The 18,019-nt window shown below is 37.0% G+C and overlaps 2 protein-coding genes across 2 annotated transcripts; one reads left to right on the top strand and one right to left on the bottom strand.

Moving 5' to 3' along the window:
- Positions 1-104: 104 nt before the first annotated feature.
- Positions 105-12,653, bottom strand: LOC114530997 (N-acetylated-alpha-linked acidic dipeptidase 2-like). Its single transcript, XM_028552626.1, has 8 exons — positions 12,442-12,653; positions 10,668-10,884; positions 9,341-9,538; positions 8,601-8,886; positions 4,097-4,375; positions 2,949-3,119; positions 2,324-2,500; positions 105-1,692 (listed from the first exon to the last, which is right to left on the bottom strand). The coding sequence occupies exons 1-8, from the start codon at positions 12,636-12,638 to the stop codon at positions 1,049-1,051; spliced, it is 2,169 nt and encodes a 722-aa protein (XP_028408427.1). The 5' UTR covers positions 12,639-12,653; the 3' UTR covers positions 105-1,048.
- Positions 12,654-14,301: 1,648 nt separating this feature from the next.
- On the top strand, positions 14,302-17,469 carry LOC114530913 (amino acid transporter AVT1J-like). The gene is made up of 4 exons (XM_028552533.1): positions 14,302-14,832; positions 15,179-15,466; positions 15,548-15,868; positions 16,413-17,469. Exons 1-4 carry the CDS (start codon positions 14,433-14,435, stop codon positions 16,697-16,699), a joined length of 1,296 nt encoding a protein of 431 aa, XP_028408334.1. The 5' UTR covers positions 14,302-14,432; the 3' UTR covers positions 16,700-17,469.
- Positions 17,470-18,019: the final 550 nt, after the last annotated feature.

The following is an 18,019-nucleotide window of genomic DNA, read 5'->3' as shown; positions in this document are numbered from 1 at the left end:
ATGTTTATAGTAACGCAATTTATAAGTCCAATCTATAATCTTCATGCATACATGTACTTTTAGTCATACATGTACTTTTAGTGATTGCATCAGTTGTCTACCCTATATATTAATAGTATTCTGCATTGATACTTTGCTTTGGCGAATTATAACCAAGCTAAGCTTTGGGAATTTTTGCTTGACCTGTTTGATGTACGCTGAATCCCTATTAGTAGTATGATAGTTTTTAAAGTAAACAAACACAAAAACTAATTCCTTCTTCTTCCATTAAATCGGGCTATTTCTTGCATTCACGCCATTTCACGGTAGATATTCCCAATACATTTGTGCTTTCATCCATACATATTATTAACATTACCTTTCTCTTTATTGATAGAAATATATCTTAACAAAAAAAATGATAAAAGATAAATTCAACAAAATCCGATCCACCGATTCTGCTATCTTTGGTATGACGTCTTTCCTTTGTTCCCCCGGTACGGATTTTTCTGAAATGTTCAAATTCATCAAGGTACGATTTTATTTGTTTGAGCGTATTGTTTTCATGAAAGAATGCAATTCTACTTAACTCTGAAGCATTTCGACGTATTTTAAACCGATTTTTGAAATTTCCAAAAATCGACGAAAATCAGGATTCTTTCTTCGTGCTGATTTGCGTCAATTTTTCAAGTTTATAAAAATATGATTTTATGTGTTCAAATGCATTGTTTTCATGAAGAAATGCAATTCTACTTAACTCTGAAGCATTTCGACGTATTTTGAAACGAATTTTGAAATTTCCAAAAATCGACGAAAATTAGGATCCAATGCTCCCCCGTTGCCGATTTGCCTGAAATTTTGAAATTTATCAAAATTATGATTTTATGTGTTCAAATGCATTGTTTTCATGAAAGAATGCAACTCTACTTAACTGCTGTCCAATATATGTTGAGCAAAGCAAACTAAAGTCCAATGTAAAATTTTTATGCAGTCAGTTCGAGCGGTTACATCAGTTGTCTCTATTCAATCTAAATATCATGGATTCTAAGGTGAAATAAGACAAAAATCTTTATTCCTCTTTCCAAACTGGTTGCAAGAACTCATTAGCTTCCTTGATACTCTTGTACAAAATATTAATCTGCTTCTTGACTTCCAACCAATTTACTTTTTTCTTAGAAAGCTCGTCAGAAATTCCAGGAAAACTGGAGCTTCCATAACTATTGGTCACAGAAGGTGCAAAGACGATATTCCTTGTGTCTGGGCGCCCGGGCAAGCCGTATGGGTTGATGAAGATTTTTTCTAAATTCACCATTTGGTTGTTTAGAACACGTAGTTTAGAGAAATCGGTGGATTTAAAGGATTTTTTACGTTTTTCAAACGCATGGGTTGTTTTGTTGAACTCATCAATAGCCTTGTCGATATTGGCGATTGAAATACCTTTACTTTTCAATTTTGCATCCTGTTGGTCATGTAGTGTTTTTACGGATTCCAGCAGCGCATTGCTATAACGTGTGACGTCAATAGGGAAAATGTTTTTATCTGACATACCCAGTAGTAGTCTTGCTGTCAGCTTGCACATGGAAAGGTGGATAAGGAAATTGGGATCGACAAACGTTGCCAACCAATGAAATGTATCATGTATTGAGTGGTATACGGGGTATGTCGTAACACTTAGGGATTTGAATGAGTAATAGAACGCCACACTAGGAACACCTAAGGTTAAATTTTTGTATTAGAAGAATTACGGTCAATTACCTGCAATTATTAGAGTTAACAGGTATTGAGTACTGAGTATAAATTTTTCTTACTACACAGGCTGGATCAAAGAAAGTGATTCAACTTCAGCACGCAATCCTGACTGAAGTTGGATCACCTTGACACACTGCCCGTGTATATAGTTGGGTTTTTTTTCGATAGCAGGTGTGTAAAATAAGGGATATTTTTAACTTTTCTCTGAAAAGTTTTATATGCATTTTATCAGGTTAAAAATTCAAATCGCTCCATTTCTTAGAGGCGTGGAAGATATCTCCGGGTGAGAACATTTGGTTCCATCATGCTCTGCGCGCTCAGATGTACGATCACTAGCTGTATACATTTTCGAGAAAATCGTAGAACGCAGCTTTACGTCATCCGGCGAATTCCAGCGAAACTCTTTAACCAGATTTTTCATAGTTAAATTTTAGTTAACTCAGAAATACACAACTCTGATTGGCAAATTCTGCCCTTAACATAGTTAACAGTTAACTACCCTTTTATACAACCGCCCCCTGGTCTAGTAATCTATAGAATATTTACCGTTCCATTCAACTCTTGTCTTTTACTTATTGCTAGAAATACGTCTTACCGAGAAACTGGTAAAATGGAACAAAATCCGATCCAGATCCGAGGGGACCAAACTTCGGCAAGCTGCTGTCCTTCTTCCATCTTTGGTATAACGTCAAGTCATCTTTCTTTGACTCATCCCTTGGGTCCTTCACATTTTTTGTCTCTTCGAACATTAATTCTTTAAACAATGGTGTTCCTAGAAGTACAAATGAAGGAAGCAGGTTCCAAGGTTATTTTAAAATATTGTATTGTTTAAAAAAGAAACGAGAAGAATTGGACAGTGATTTCCTTCAATCTTTGCAGCAAATGAAGATGTTTGTTAATAGCACTATATGATCATGCAGGAGGTAGATTGAAAGGATCATTGTGACCTTGATAATTAAAACAGTTGTATAGTGTTTTTTTTTTCGATAAAAATGGGAATTCCTAAATAGTACGTGGCGTCTTATCAAATATACAGTAATATATGTTGAAGTTATAGGGGGTTAAAAATTGAAAATTTTGTCAAAATTGGACAGCTGCCGGGACGAGCCCGAATTTTACGAACAATAAATTTTGGCAAAATTATGAAACATCACGAGTAATATATACATCGCATGATTTCCTAAAGGAGAAAAATTAAATTATATGATAGTCAAGATCACCTCTTGCAGCAAAACTATAGTTCCCTCTCACAACAGCATCAATATTAATGTATGCTACAGCTCTCTCTCTAACAATCTTGCTCTGTTGTTCAACCCATTCAATGGAACCTATCAAGCCTTGTTCTTCAGCTCCCCAACTGCATAACTTTATTGTACGTCTTGGCCGCCAACCTTTAAAATTTCATAAATTAATTGTTACATCTACCATTTGGTAGTTGTAATTGTAACCATTGTGAAGAAATATTCGTGAAAATAATCAATGAGTCATAAGTACCAACAACCTCGCAGGCCAGGTTCTTCTACCTACGCTCTACGGCCCACGCTGCAGCGAAGACCCTGATTAAGGCTGGTCAGGTGATTCTTTTGTTATGCTTTTCTCGTGTGGGGATGGGTGGGACACAAGTAGCGCATAAATCACATCAGTTAAAATAGCATGTTTCTAAGGATTGAATATCGAGTGCTGTTATACGACAAAGCGAAATAATCTGTGTTGCTATTGTTATTTGACCTCTAAATTCGCTCATCAACGCCCAAATTTAGAAGACAAGACAGGCCTTCGAGTGTCTGTATTGAATGTCAACAGAACTTGTGACGATACCATCGATGATGATATACAGTCTACACATACACTTTGAATCTAAAATCTAAATTCGGTTTATTGTTCTTTGGAGTTTTTACTGCGCCATACTAGCTGTATTTATTTAGTTTATTGTGTGAACCGCTTTTTTAGTTGCGGCAGTAGTAGTACACAGCCACCTGGACTGTCACAAGTGCTAAAAATAGCAGAAGTGGTATATCGACCTTGCCACCCCTCCCTTGGATATGAACTAAGCGCTAATTAAAAATCTCCCATGTTTTGAGAGACTTTGCGCTGTCACATAACCAGCCCTATTAACCAGGGTCAGCGTAGGTAGAAGAGCATTGCAAAATTGCAATTCAATTCTACTCCTGAGACATCTAAGGTTGTCAAATACGAACATTTCTCACCATCTGCTAACATTTTCTTAGCATTTCGAACACTCTTTATAAATTAGCATCCCTCAAAATATAATTGCGTTGCAAGTTGCAAGGAAAATTGCACGGTGTAACAGCGCCTTTAGTCACAAGACTGAGTCTTGGAAAATCACTTGACATAATATAAGAATCACCTGATTTCACCAATTCGTTCAGGCCACGAGCAATCTCCATTATTACAGCGGTCCCGCAAGAAGAATCCACAGCACCAAAAGCCCAAGCATCCCTATGTGCTCCTAGAAGTACCCACTTATCGGGTTCTTCCTCGCCCAGAATTGTTCCAACCACATTCGTGATATTACGTCTACGTAATTTGGCATTCACCTGTATTGTCACATTTGGAGTTGAGCCTTTAATACCGGTGTAATAGGGGAAGTCGAATCCACCTTTCCAAGACGGCGGGGCTTTCAAGCCTGAAAAATATTTAATCAATAGTGCAAATGACTTGAGCTGCATGTAAACACCGGAAAAGTTTGAACGGAACGGAACGCAATCTAAATTCTAGACTAAAGCTGCTCCTTTGTTTAGCTGTGGTTCAATATGTACATGACCAAGTGTTTGCACATGGTCGTGCAGCAATCCGACACATGCAGTATAAATTCTCAATGCACTTCAAGATATGTTGAACAACTGTACGCATTTTAAGAGGACATATTTTATCGTCGACAAAACTGTCGTAGTTTTCCTTGCATGGCAATCTATCGGTGTATTGTGCTTCAATTGTTGTTTGATGTAGAAAAATACTTTTAGTGTTATACTGCACATATATTCATTCTTAATTTCGACAAAATTTTAAACATAATCTTCATATTATAATTAACAGCTACGCTAATGTCTACAAACCCCGGAATATTTCGATACCTCGAAAGGAGACCCGATGTCATAAAATAGCGTAGTATACCCAAACTATCCTGAGCTTTTTCCAAAAGTAGTATTCAAAATTGCTGTTTAGTGGGCAAGATAACTCTAGTCATGCACTTAAACTAAAGTAAATATTCTGTCTGAAAGGACTGATAAGCGAACAGGTGACTATATAGGAGTGTACATCGTATAGATATCGATATTCTGGGTTGTGTGTGTTTGGTATGACTGGCAACTTTACGGTTACATTTTGCAAACAGTGGCAACGCGTTTACTTTGCGAAAGTGTCAAACATCTCAGCCACCAACAGCATGAGAGCAGACAAAGTTGTAGGCAAAATGTACACACTCGGCGAAGATTTTAACAATGTTTATGAATCTGCCAATTTCGTCGTCTATTTTAAAATCCTGAACCCACATCGTATAAAAACATAACGCAGGTGACAAGCTTAATTAGAAAGCAGCTTTTAGTATATATATTGGCCGCATGCACGTTCTTATACGATAATCTCTCTTTTAGTTAAAGAGACAGTGTTGGAAAATGTCATTCATGGAGTTTTTTAATTTCGGTATAATGTCAACATTAAACAGTCTAAGTCTGTGTGACCCATGCAACCAGTTTTTATCTTCAAATCTGCATGTCTGTTTTATTATCACATCTTCATACAAGGGTAAAATGTATATGAAAGATTATACGTATACGTTTCTACAAGATACACATATATCATAGACTTGGCTTACCTATTTTACAAACTAGTAAAAGTAATATAAATAATTATATACATTTATGCTGCGTTATTCGGTCTATATTTATATGAATCATGAATTAATGCATGCCGGTGTGCAAATATTGATATGACCATTTTGACATTTCCAAATTAAACATCAGTTTATAGGTGAAATTTGAATATTTCTCAATTATATATATATACGTTTATAAATAAAGCTAGCTATATATAGAGTGCACTAAAGAAATGTCACAATTAAATGTCTTTTATATAGCAAGAACACGCTGTAAACAATGTTCTTTTTCTAAAATACCGTCAGGCGTCAGTCCTTAATACTCCAAGGACATCTTGATTTCTGTTCTATCGAAATATTCTCAAAACCTTTTTCCCCTCCTTTCGCAAGATCGCGTTCTTCCAGAAAAAGACCATCGTGTTGAAACTTGAATTCATAGCCATGAAAGTACTTATCCACAACAAGACTGATTTATATCCATCTTCATTGACCCATTCCTTTCCCATGAATAAATTCAGTACATTGAATATCATACCCGGTAAAGAGCATACGGTAAACGAAGCGACAGACAGAATACAAGGGGAAATGCTTTTCAAACTTAGCTTATTATTTATCTTGTTTGTTATTTTACATTTATCCTGCAATTTATAGCTTTTCTTCGATTTTTGTCGTTTATCTTGCATTTTTTGCCCTGCAAACCTTTCCCTGTTCCTCTTAACTGTTCGTTTTGCAATCATATACATTCTGCAGTTTGTCGGGACCATCACCGTTAGAAGAACTAGAAAAGTCATCGATGATGGCAGTTGTTGAGGTAATAGTCCTGCAACTGATAATATTTTTAGAATTGTTACCAGAAGCAAGAAGGTCGAAAACAGAAGAATAAGTTTAGTTCTTGTCATGGACACCATGTGATATAGTGGATATCTTACAGCAACATATCGTTCGATAGTCAAAGTGAGTAAGGCGTAGAACGATAAAATATATAAAATTGGAGTGATATTTGCTAATTTGTCCAGATGCAGTTTGACACTGTCGTTCTTTAAATAATAAGCGATGGTCGAAAGTAATATCCGAGGATGGATAAAAACGACACACGATAGATCAAAAATGGATAAAACCATGATCATGAAGTAGCAGGGCTTCTTGCTAAGATGACTTGAATTCCAAAAACATAGAACAACAACAGCGTTGAGTACCGATCCAACGAGAATGAAGATGCTGTTTATACAACATAACATTATCACGTTCATTAAAATGTGTCCATCCATTTTTGCTGAGCTCAATCTACCTTTGGCTTTGAGGCTGAATAAGCTGACTTTTTTAAAGGGGTAAAACGTGTGCATCAGTTAACATGAAGCTATGTTATATTTTTGATCAGGCAGCCACACTTTTATAACAGCCGGTTACCGTATTTACTCGATTGAGCGCCGCCCCCGAATGAGCGCCGCATTTGCGATAAATTTTTCGTAAAGAGCGCCGCCCCCGAATGAGCGCCGCACTAATTATTTTCAAATTCGGTGCTTAAACGACGCACCGTCGGAATTGTTGAAGACGCTATTTCTAAATCGGTCTTTAGAATTTTCGTAAGGCGCAGGTCAGTCGTAAAGGCAGAGATTCCAGTGATTTGTGCGAGGAGGTTTGTTTTCTGTAAAATGTCCAAATGCTCGCCGTCAAAATGGGGACATTTGGCTACATCTAACTTTCAATTCTTTTTGTTTAAAGTTCTTGTTACAATTCACAAATAATATTTTTTAAAGCGCGCCCGCCCTCGATTAAGCGCCGCATCTGAAGTTCCATTCTCGTACCCAGAGCCCTTCTTAACGAAATCCGTCATCATGGGTGCAGAACTGAATATATATATGAGTAAACATGCACCCCCCAATTATCGTTCCTAGTTTCGGCCCTGGGGCCGGTTGTTCGAAAGGCGTTTACCTTAAACGGTGGATAAGTTCAAAATGGAATACAAAATTATGTATTTATTGAACAACTCAGCTGAAATATTTCTAAAAATGGTACACATGCCCACTTTATTAGTGTTCAGGCTACCAAAACAAAGGCCGAGCGCAGATGAAATGGGCACGGGTACCATTTTAGCCGTGCCGTACCAGAAAATCGAGTGTAGTGTAAACGGGGCTTCAGTCATTCACAAGATCTATAAGAGTATTTTTAAATTTTGGCTTATCCACCGTTTAAGCTAAACGCCTTTCGAACAACCGCCCCCTGGTTAATCTCTTTCCTATAATGTCGTGTCAAAATCTATATGTTAAAATGCTTTGTTAAAATCTATGATGCCCTGAGGAAATACACTGTATGCACTCCGATAACACATGACGTACTTCACGGCGTACTGCAATAACACATCACGTACAGCACTGGCTGATTTAGGGAATATGTATTATTGATTTCAGTCTATCAAATGACGAACATTTTTTCCCACTACGATTATTGGTTGACTACTAATCGACGCCTTTCTACCTTTTTCGTGATAAATGGGACGTGTTAAAAATACAGACAGTCTATATAATCAAGCATTTGCTTACAAATGCAAGGTGTTCATCAATTTTCTTTGGGAGTGTAGAAAAATAAACATCTTTTCGACGCTTTTGCATGACATAATTCACATAAACTTCGTCGGTGCACTGAGTTAACTCAAAAGGAACGTTTTTAAATTTGTTAACGGGTTTTTTATTCAAATTTGTTCAGTCTTTCTGTAGCAGAACGTTCATCAGTCCTGCGTTTGAAGCATGTTGTTGAGTCTAGTGGCTGGGTGCATGGCCGAGACTTAATACATCCTCAAAATTATATCACAAAGGTACGGCATACATTTCCGAATTCTTCGCTGTTCTTTGCGTAAGGAACACCTGCAATTTTTGTTGTGATTTTCGGTAGTTTTTTTCATGAATGCAAATGAGTGGATAGTTATGAATTAGCAATCTTCAGTTTATACGTTTTAATAGCTAGTATAAGACTTCGTTTACAAAGCACCTATACCTATAAATAATAATAAATTATAATAATAAATCATAATATGACCAACCTTTCATTAACTTTAGTAATTTCTTGGCCTGACCATAGGGAAGAGGGGTAGCAGGAATAGCAGGCATGAATACATCTTCGACTTCCATGCGTAGAATCCCATCTATTGCAGGAACATCAGGAGTGAGTGGATCACCCTTGACCGTCCGTAGGTTACCTCTTTGTACTCCGGATGGGGGGAGCCACCATGTTTTAGGGTAGGTTTTGTTCTCCCCCTCGGGCGCGGAATCTTCTGGATCATTATAGAGTATTGCGCCTTCCGCTCCACACTCGGCTGCCATGTTGATCTAAGGTAAAAAGGACACTGATGTGAGGACACTGAAGCACAGCTCCTTACCCGAAAACAAGGATTGCATGGATAATCACAAATAGATCGATAGAGCATCGAAGAAGTCTCTGTATTCGTAACTTCGTGAGGAAAAAATCTTCACCTACAAAGTCCTTCGGCATGCAGGAATTAAACCTAACGCCTTTTTTAGGCCGGATACCGCGGATAGTGGGTTTTTAACCGTTGTAAAGATGCTTAAAATTAAGGCAATAAAACTAAAGATTTGGAATGGTCCATCATAGTCATCATGCATTGTCTAACTAATTTGAAGAAATAAGAACTATTAAATAAACATAATATAGATTATGACTTTGAAACATTAAAATAATAACAACATTTAATGAAGTCTCATTTTCTAGTCAGATACACCCTATATAGACAACGGCGATTATATGGACACGGTATTTAATTACCTTATTTCCACGATATATTTTTCCATATCTCATGATGACAATATACCCAAAACAGTTTGTAGTCATATTGTAGATGCGATCAAAATCTTCCTTTCTCCCGTAGTTGGCGTACATTAGTTTTCCAGTCGCCCGGCCAGGCTTGGCGTAACCGAGGATAGGTGGGATTACCGCTGTATCATTTTCACCAGGTTCTAAAATCTGAAATTAGAGCAGCAATACGCTATACATGATGTAGCAAAAAAGGGGTAATCTCCTTTTTTTATATACAGGTTATTTCGAAAAAAGTACTCCTATAGCTCCGTGATCAAGCTAGAATAAGATCACACGGACGGGAATGTATAATACTGCCGGTGGGGAATGTATACCAGAGACTGCATGAATAATCACACCTGATTACTTTTTTTTGTTAAAAACATTCATGAAATTTTGCAGAAATGTTTGTCTTTTACAGCTCACATCGTGTTCAAAAGTCAAGCCCAGTTTCCGCGCTGTCTAACAGCACTCAAAAACACCCTTCCTATGAGTACTAGAAATACATGCATGCAAAATCCCCTCGCATGAAGCAATAAACATATATTTCCATCACTGAAATTATATAACACTCGTTTCTGCTGAATGATTGAAGTCGCAAAGGTAAAATCCTATATCAAGTACAATTATAAAGGCGTCTCTCGAGCAACAAATTCAACTATAATCATAATTATGCTACGAATAGTTTTTAACTACAATTTTTAACGAAATTTCAATTACTTTTTAAACAGATTCACCTTTAACTCAAAATAATTTTAACGAAATTGACGAATAAATTCAAAGAGGTGTCACATCACACATTTTTTGATAAATCCATAAATTAAACAAAATACTGGCATGCTTCAAATCAATTTTACAAGTCAATTTTTTGTATATTTTCAAGACCTTCCAAATGAATAATATTATTTAAAAAAAAGTTTTCTAATTCAAAATATCAATTATGCTGACGTGAACCCAAGTTTTAATTTAGGCAATCGCATGTTTGCAAACGTTTGCTAATTACCAGTTTTAACTCGTCTTAAACTCACGCATGTGCATAACTTACAAAAACGCCCAACGTCCATGACATAATGGCGGACAACTTTGACTCATTTTGATTTCGCGTCTGCATTCCCGGGCGTAATTAAAATGTCCGCGCGGAATTAGTACCTTCGCCCGGTGCTTCGCACCGGCTCCGGGATTAACAAAATGAAAGACTGGCTAAATCTGTTCACGTCTTGCAACCATTATAATTGATAAAAATAGATTTCTCCTGAATTTTCTTTCCGTGTTATAGGGTTTATAAGCACTTACATACCTTCTCCTTTCCTTTAAATTCGTGGAGTTTAGCACCAGTAGAGTCAAACGCCGTTACAACATTTGTTTCCCCGTCTTCAAGATAGGATAATAAAACATTATAGGGGAATGTTTCGACTTTGTCAAAACCTTCAAATGTGTCCCATTCAGTGACTATTTTTCGACCATATTCCAGTTGAATCTTGGAACCCGCAACGTGTGGCTTGTCTGTGTACTCTCTGCAAAATAACGATAGCATTAATATCCTTTTTTCTCCGTTTTTAAAAAAATTCCCGTCCACACGACGCGTATTCGAATCGTTTTTGCCCGTCCACACGTAAACGCAAAAGCGCGAAGGAAATTTGATAGCGCCAGGCGTAGAGCATGCGCATTTCCAAGTAATATAATATGAGCGCTTCGAAACAATCGCAGGGCTCGAATGGCAATAAAATGGCAATTTGGGTTCGCTTTATGCTCGCTCTTTCTTGAATTAAAATGACTAAATAATCAAAATCTTCGTTGTCTAGCTGGTGACACGGGAAGCAACTTCATCATATTCGTTCGCTTTTAAATACTCTCCGTGTAGGTTTAGCTAGTAACATGAAGCTGAATGCATGCTATTAGATTTGAAATATATTATATTTATTATACAATATTTTGAAAACCTCCGTTTTCGGTTGCCGGTTACGTGTGGACGCAAGGCCAAAACGGATAAAAAAACCTCAGTTTTTATAAAAATCTCCGGATACGTGTGGTGCGAAGAAAAAGACTGTGTTATGAATGGTATATGAATAGGTATATAAATGCCAGACGTTTCTAGTGAAACGACGTATTCTTGAGCAATTTTGATAAAAATCGGGAATACTTGAGAAATTGAAAAAAAAACGAATTTTACAAAGGACAACATTGACTACATCAATCAACAACTCGATGATATTTCAATGGCTATAACAGTGATAATCCGATGCGTTTCCGGAAAGTAATACTTATCTCTGAGAGCATTAAGGCCGTTTTCCACTTCAACCGCATCGTAGAAAAACGTAGCGTATCTCATTGTTTTAAAGTCATTAGTTCTGGTCGAATTCGTCGGAAACAAAGAAATACGCTACGTTACGCTACGATACGGTTGAAGTGGAAAACAGGCCTTAAGGCCGTTTTCCACTTCAACCGTATCGTAGCGAAACGTAGCGTATCTCATTGTTTTAAATTCAATAGTTCTGGTCGAATACTTCGGAAACAAAGAAATACGCTACGTTACGTTACGATACGGTTGAAGTGGAGAGCATACTCGTTCGAGAACGGCTCGAGTAGGAGTGGGATATGACTATGACTATGATTGTTAGCCGGTGCTAATGAATGTACATGCATGTAATGACAAACCATATTGATTCTCATGCAGTACAGCAGTAGTGCAATAGTCTATAAATGGATGTATTCCCGTTAGCGGTATTTACCCTGTATACAATGCCTAGACTCCTATAGTCTTTTGCGATTATTTGCTTTCCTAAAATGGTATATACTGTATAGCGTTGTAAAAATGGTGACGATGAGTCGGAGATGCCAATATATTTTTGCGCTCATTTGCATCTGGTGATGTGGCGATTCTGTCGAAGCAATGCTAAGCAAAGTAAATCTATGTAAATCCCTATATAAACTGACAATATCATAAATGAAAAACACAATTATATATTTGAGTTCATAACTGCACGTTGACGATCATCGACCTAGCCTGCAACGCAGACTTTGCACGCTATCATCGACCATGTTTATGGCTAATACAAATCGGTTGGGCGCACCTTAAATATTCCCGTATTTTGTCGGCGTCAAGCAAATCATACAACTTTTCGTGAGATTTAAAACGAGATTTCTCCGTCGTTTTTGATTTTGTCTCGTCATCGCTATCTGGCTTTATGAAATATCCGAGTAAAAATCCTCCGACAAACAGAACCACAGTGGTCAAAATCACAGCAAGAATCAGTTTGGATTGCGCCATTTTGCATTCAGGAAGTGTGCACTTTATATTCATGCCTTAACTCGTTTGCGAAGGGTATACAGTGTCATATTTCAAGTTTTAAGTGGAGAGATAAAAAAGCAAATCTGAAAAACCAAGTTTTTTCAACAACATTTGATGAATCATGAATGTTTAATTATTTGTATTGACTCGTAGGTGCCAGAATTTGGTATTATCAATCGAAGTCATTGATCTAGGTGGAATAATCCGATCAGTATTAATTTCTATCACTTTTTTATTTGGGGACTACCTCTATTGGGATGCCTACTGGTTGGTCATCCACGAGCGTTAAGCGGTCAAGTATTAGCCCCGTTTACACTACACTGAATTTATCGGCACGCTAAATTTGGTACCCGTGCCCAATTTTTCAGTGTTCAGGCTACCAAAACAAAGGCCGAGAACAGATGAAATGGGCACGGGTACCCATTTTAGCTGTGCCGTGCCAATAAATCGAGTGTAGTGTAAACGATAGACAGAGCAGAATATATACTTTAGATATTCCGTAGTCTTTAAGGCCCGTTCACACATGCAATGATTGTGTCTATACACGTTTCCATCATATCGATCACAAAAAGAGAATTTGTGAACGGGTCCTGCATAATCCAAGGAGGGTTAACGGTTGACCCTATTGCGGAAACAATGGCATCGAGAGTGTATCTTACTAGAATGCATGCAGCAGGAACAGCAAATTGATGTGAAAGATAGACATGAAAGAGAGGATTTCGCTGCGTTGAAATTTCACAGCATTATTTAGGTGTTTTCCTTGCCGTTTTTTTTCATTCAGGTTTTCTGGTATTGAATACACATTTCAGCTTGTATGCAAATTAACCCATTTCAGACGATGTGACCATAGAATAGCTAATAAAGCCGAATTATTTCAGACCATGTGATTTGAAATGGGGTAATTTGCATACAAGCTGAAAAGGTCCATTATTGTCGTAATCGTTGGTTCGAACAGCATAATTGTTCCCTGGATCTACGGATTTTCTCGTGACAGAGTGGCAACTTTGCCGTTCCACATGCAGACCTCCTCAGAGGTTTGTGGTTCAGTGTCAATTCAAGAGTTGAAAGGTGCAATCATTTGAAAGAAACTAAAGAAACTCTTGTCCGACCATGATAGGACAATACAACCATAAAAGATTATAACACAATTACATCGTGCATGTAACGGACTTCGAGCAATCTTGAAACAATTTTGATGGTCTAAAAAGTTGTCCCAACACCTGCACAGACAAGCAATACCAGCGAAAACGGGTTACCAGCTATAGCTTGTATATGCAGTGGTGCCGGGCAGGATGGATCCAGCACTAGCGCACTAATTTGCATTACAAAACAAAGCGGTTATTTTTAGCAGTTATTTGTGTCATGCAAATTAGTGCACTGGTGCTGGATCCACCCCTAGGCAGAGAGTGGGTACTAAAGCTAGAGAGTGGAAATTCAATTCATCCTGCTCCTTTCCCAGAATATTGCTGGCGGCGCCACCGTGTATATGTTTGCAAGATGTGAGAGATTTTTCGGGTGTACTCAAAGTTAAATTAACAATCAGTGATCGGCTGCGTCGATTGGCTGAGCAGGACCTGCGCCCTGGCAGAACTGAGTAGCATTCCTGTGCAGTGGTAACGTCTAGTTCGAGAGCATTCTCGACGTTTTCAATCTCGTGACACACCAGATGTCTACAGATGTGCTGGACCACGCATCTCTTGTAAATCGCAAGTGGGTGAATTTTCCATGTAATACTGCTAAATACCTGTTTCAAAACCAGGAGTAACCGAAACGATGTCTGACAGAGAAAATGAACATTTATACACACCAACTTCCAATGCAGAAAATGATCCTGAAATTTTTGTCGTAAATAAAGGTGATCCTGGTTTGATCCATGGGCTAACAGCATTCACTGCTGCTTTGTTTATTACTGGCGAGATGGCAGGCTCGGGTGTACTAGCATTGCCTAATGCTGTAGCGAATACCGGCTGGACTGGAATGATTTTGATCTTAACATTGGGATTATTATCTGCAACGTGTGGAATAGTCCTTGGAAAATCCTGGGTAATACTAAGGCGTGATTTTCGTGAATACCAAGAGCATGTCAGATACCCTTACCCTGCATTGGGTTTCCATACTTACGGCAAGGCTGGAAAATATGTGGTGCAGTTCTGTATCAACGCGACTTTGATAGGTGAGTCACTAGAGCTATGAAGTGTGAGATTTATATGCCACCTTGTACAAATGTGAAATTAATTGAAGAGGAATGTTTGAGACTAGACATCACAAAGATGTATCACAACCGAAATTACAACGTACCATTGTTATTCAGTTCTTTTAGGTTATTGTAAATTGGTTATGAAGCAAAATTTAATTTAATGGTTAATGCTGAAGTTTGGTTCTTATCTGTTGTTGTCAACTGTACTGGTTGGCACATCACTTGCATGCAGGTGGCCAAATTTCCATTTTGTTGAAAATATTTAGCTAGTAGCCATGTGACAACAGAAACATTACAACATCTACTTTAAATTCCTTTTTAGGAGCTTGTACGGTATTTGTTTTGTTGGCCTCAGAGAATTTGAGCAGTTTGATTGATCTAAATATTACAACTATGTCTGAAAAAAATGAATACAGAATCTGGCTAGTAATTTGTACATCATTCCTATTGCCCTTGACATGGCTAGGAACACCCAAGAACTTCTGGCCTGTGGCATTGATTGCAATTATAGCAACATCCATTGCATGTTTGTTAATTATCATAAAAGTTGGAGTGGATTTTGATGGTGTTGCAAAAGATAGGGCTGTTACTACTAGTTCATTTTTCTCAGGTAATCTAAAGCATCCAATTCTGAAATTTGTATATTGGAGCTAGAATGGAGAGAAATAGTTATATAGTTTTCTCTATTTAGCATTTGGTGCAATAGCATTCTCTTTTGGTGGTAATGCTGCATTTCCTACAATTCAATGTGACATGAAACAACCAAGATTATTTTCCAATTCAGTCGTAATGGGGTACTCTGCTGTCCTTGCATTATACCTTCCTGTATCCTTCCTGGGTTATCTTGCCTATGGTGAAGATGTGAATACCAACATTCTCATGAATCTCTCATCAACATCTCCTGTTACAAAATGTGTTTCGGCAATGATTGCATCACATCTGCTCTTTAGTTTTATCATTGTTATTAATCCTGTATCACAACAGATGGAGGAATGGTTAAATGTGCCTAAAGGTAAGTGTTTAGAATATAAGATAGTGTCTATAAATGTAACCTTGTTTCGCATAAAACATATATGGCCTGGTTTCCTGAAGCTGGCTTTCTATGAATGCTGTGCTTATATCAGTATCAGTATATGCCGTGTCAACAAACCATAACTTGCATAGATTGGCCTTTTACTGCATATTTTGTTGATGCCTTGAAAATTTAAGACTTCTTTTTATAACCTATTGGTTATGTTCTAAGATTAGTTTTTGTAATCAAGGACAAGCAACAAATTTTTGATAAATTATGGCATTGATTCCTAATATTTGTGATTATGCCTTAATGATAGACTAAATATACTAAATAGACTAAATATACTAGTGACCAGTGACTGATCAAGCAATTGTTTAACAGAATAATGCTTTGCATGCCATACCTTTACCACATAATATTCTCATGATATATACCAAGTATGTAGAATTCTATGACAAGGAAAGTGAAAATACAGGCATTTAATCTATGTAAATGATACCTAGTTACCTACACTCATTGTATTTGTGAATCACTACTGTAGGCAAAGTGACAGTGAAAAGCTGTTTGGTTCGTACATTTCTTGTGTGCTGCATCCATGGCTTGGCTCAAGGCATACCACACTTTGGCCTGTTCTTAGATCTTGTTGGTTCATCAACTACTATGCTGTTGACCTTTGTTTTTCCATGCTTGATTTACCTGAAGCTCCAAAATGACATATCTCTACATTTCAAAGTTTTTTTATATGAAACTATTGTAGTAGGCCTACTGGCTGCAGTTGTCTCAACCATCTTTGCTATTAAAGCTATTGTCACAAAACTCGGTTCTTAAAGGATCAACTCGCAACGCAACAACGTTTTGAAAAAGGTTTACGCGTCGAATATAATATACATGAACTAATTTGTAACGTAGAAATTGTTTTGGAAACAAGTTGAAAGTTTATGAACTGTTTTTATTCCACACAACATTACTGTTTAGATTATTGTTGCGTTGCGATCGAGTTGATGTTGAAAGTTGTTTTGTGTAACATTACCTTAATCTACTGTGATATACTATTGAGCTGGGATGAAGTTAACTACTGTTCATACAACTGGCACCTGCAAATGCACCATAAGCCTCCAAATAATGCCACTCCCCCTCAATGAGTATATACCCTCTATATATTAGCTCTCAAGATTTGCCAACGCTACCATCATTCATAGCATCAGCCCGCCGAAAAAAACCCAAACCATATTTCCTGCAGTTTAGGCATGTGCGTGTATCAAATTGATCAACTAATTTATGTCTTAATTAGCGGCACGTTCCTACCTACAGAACAATTAAGTATTTAAATAATCTCCAATTACCTGGGGCCGGATGTATAAAAAGGTAGTTAACTTTTACCCAAAATTAGTAAACAGAATTGGCCGATCAGATTCGTGTATTTTGAAATTACCTACGATTTAAATGTCCAATTGCATGAGAAAGAGCAGACGCTATAACTTTTGTTTTGTAGAATGTGGTTTTGAAAGTTCCTTTTTCGCCATGCAGATTTCAAATAATTTTTAATTAATGATTACAAATATATTTTAATTAATATATTATCTCAAATACCATTTAAAGGAAACGATATCATTATTACATAGAAAAAATCATGTTTTTTCGCCAAAATTAACGACTTTTAAAATTTTTTTAAAATGCGTTAACATGCTAAAAATATCTTTAGATATTCACTAAGACTAATTTCTTTGGCTTTTTGAGCATATTTAATATATAGAAAAAATCATGTTTTTTCGCCAAAATTAACGACTTTTAAAATTTTTTTAAAATGCGTTAACATGCTAAAAATATCTTTAGATATTCACTAAGACTAATTTCTTTGGCTTTTTGAGCATATTTAGTTTTTTTTTGGAACATTGAAAAAGTCTTTATTTTTTGTTAAAATGGTAAGGCTTACCCCATATTATTGTGTATTCAGATAATTGCACCGCTGATGAAGGCCCGAGTTAACCGACCGAAAGCTTTGCGGTATTAAATACTTACGTGGTGTACCTACAAGCTAAATTACTTATGCTAAAAATATCTTTAAATGTTTCCTAGGACTAATCTGTTTGGTTTTTGAGCATATATTTAGTTGGCTTTTGGAACATTGAAAAAGTCGTTAATTTGGAC

This window comes from Dendronephthya gigantea, unplaced genomic scaffold (genome assembly GCF_004324835.1).
Source record: "Dendronephthya gigantea isolate DGI-Jeju-01 unplaced genomic scaffold, DenGig_1.0 000067F, whole genome shotgun sequence".
In the NCBI taxonomy this organism is placed as follows: domain Eukaryota; kingdom Metazoa; phylum Cnidaria; class Anthozoa; order Malacalcyonacea; family Nephtheidae; genus Dendronephthya; species Dendronephthya gigantea.
This window is presented reverse-complemented; position numbering and strand designations above follow the sequence as displayed.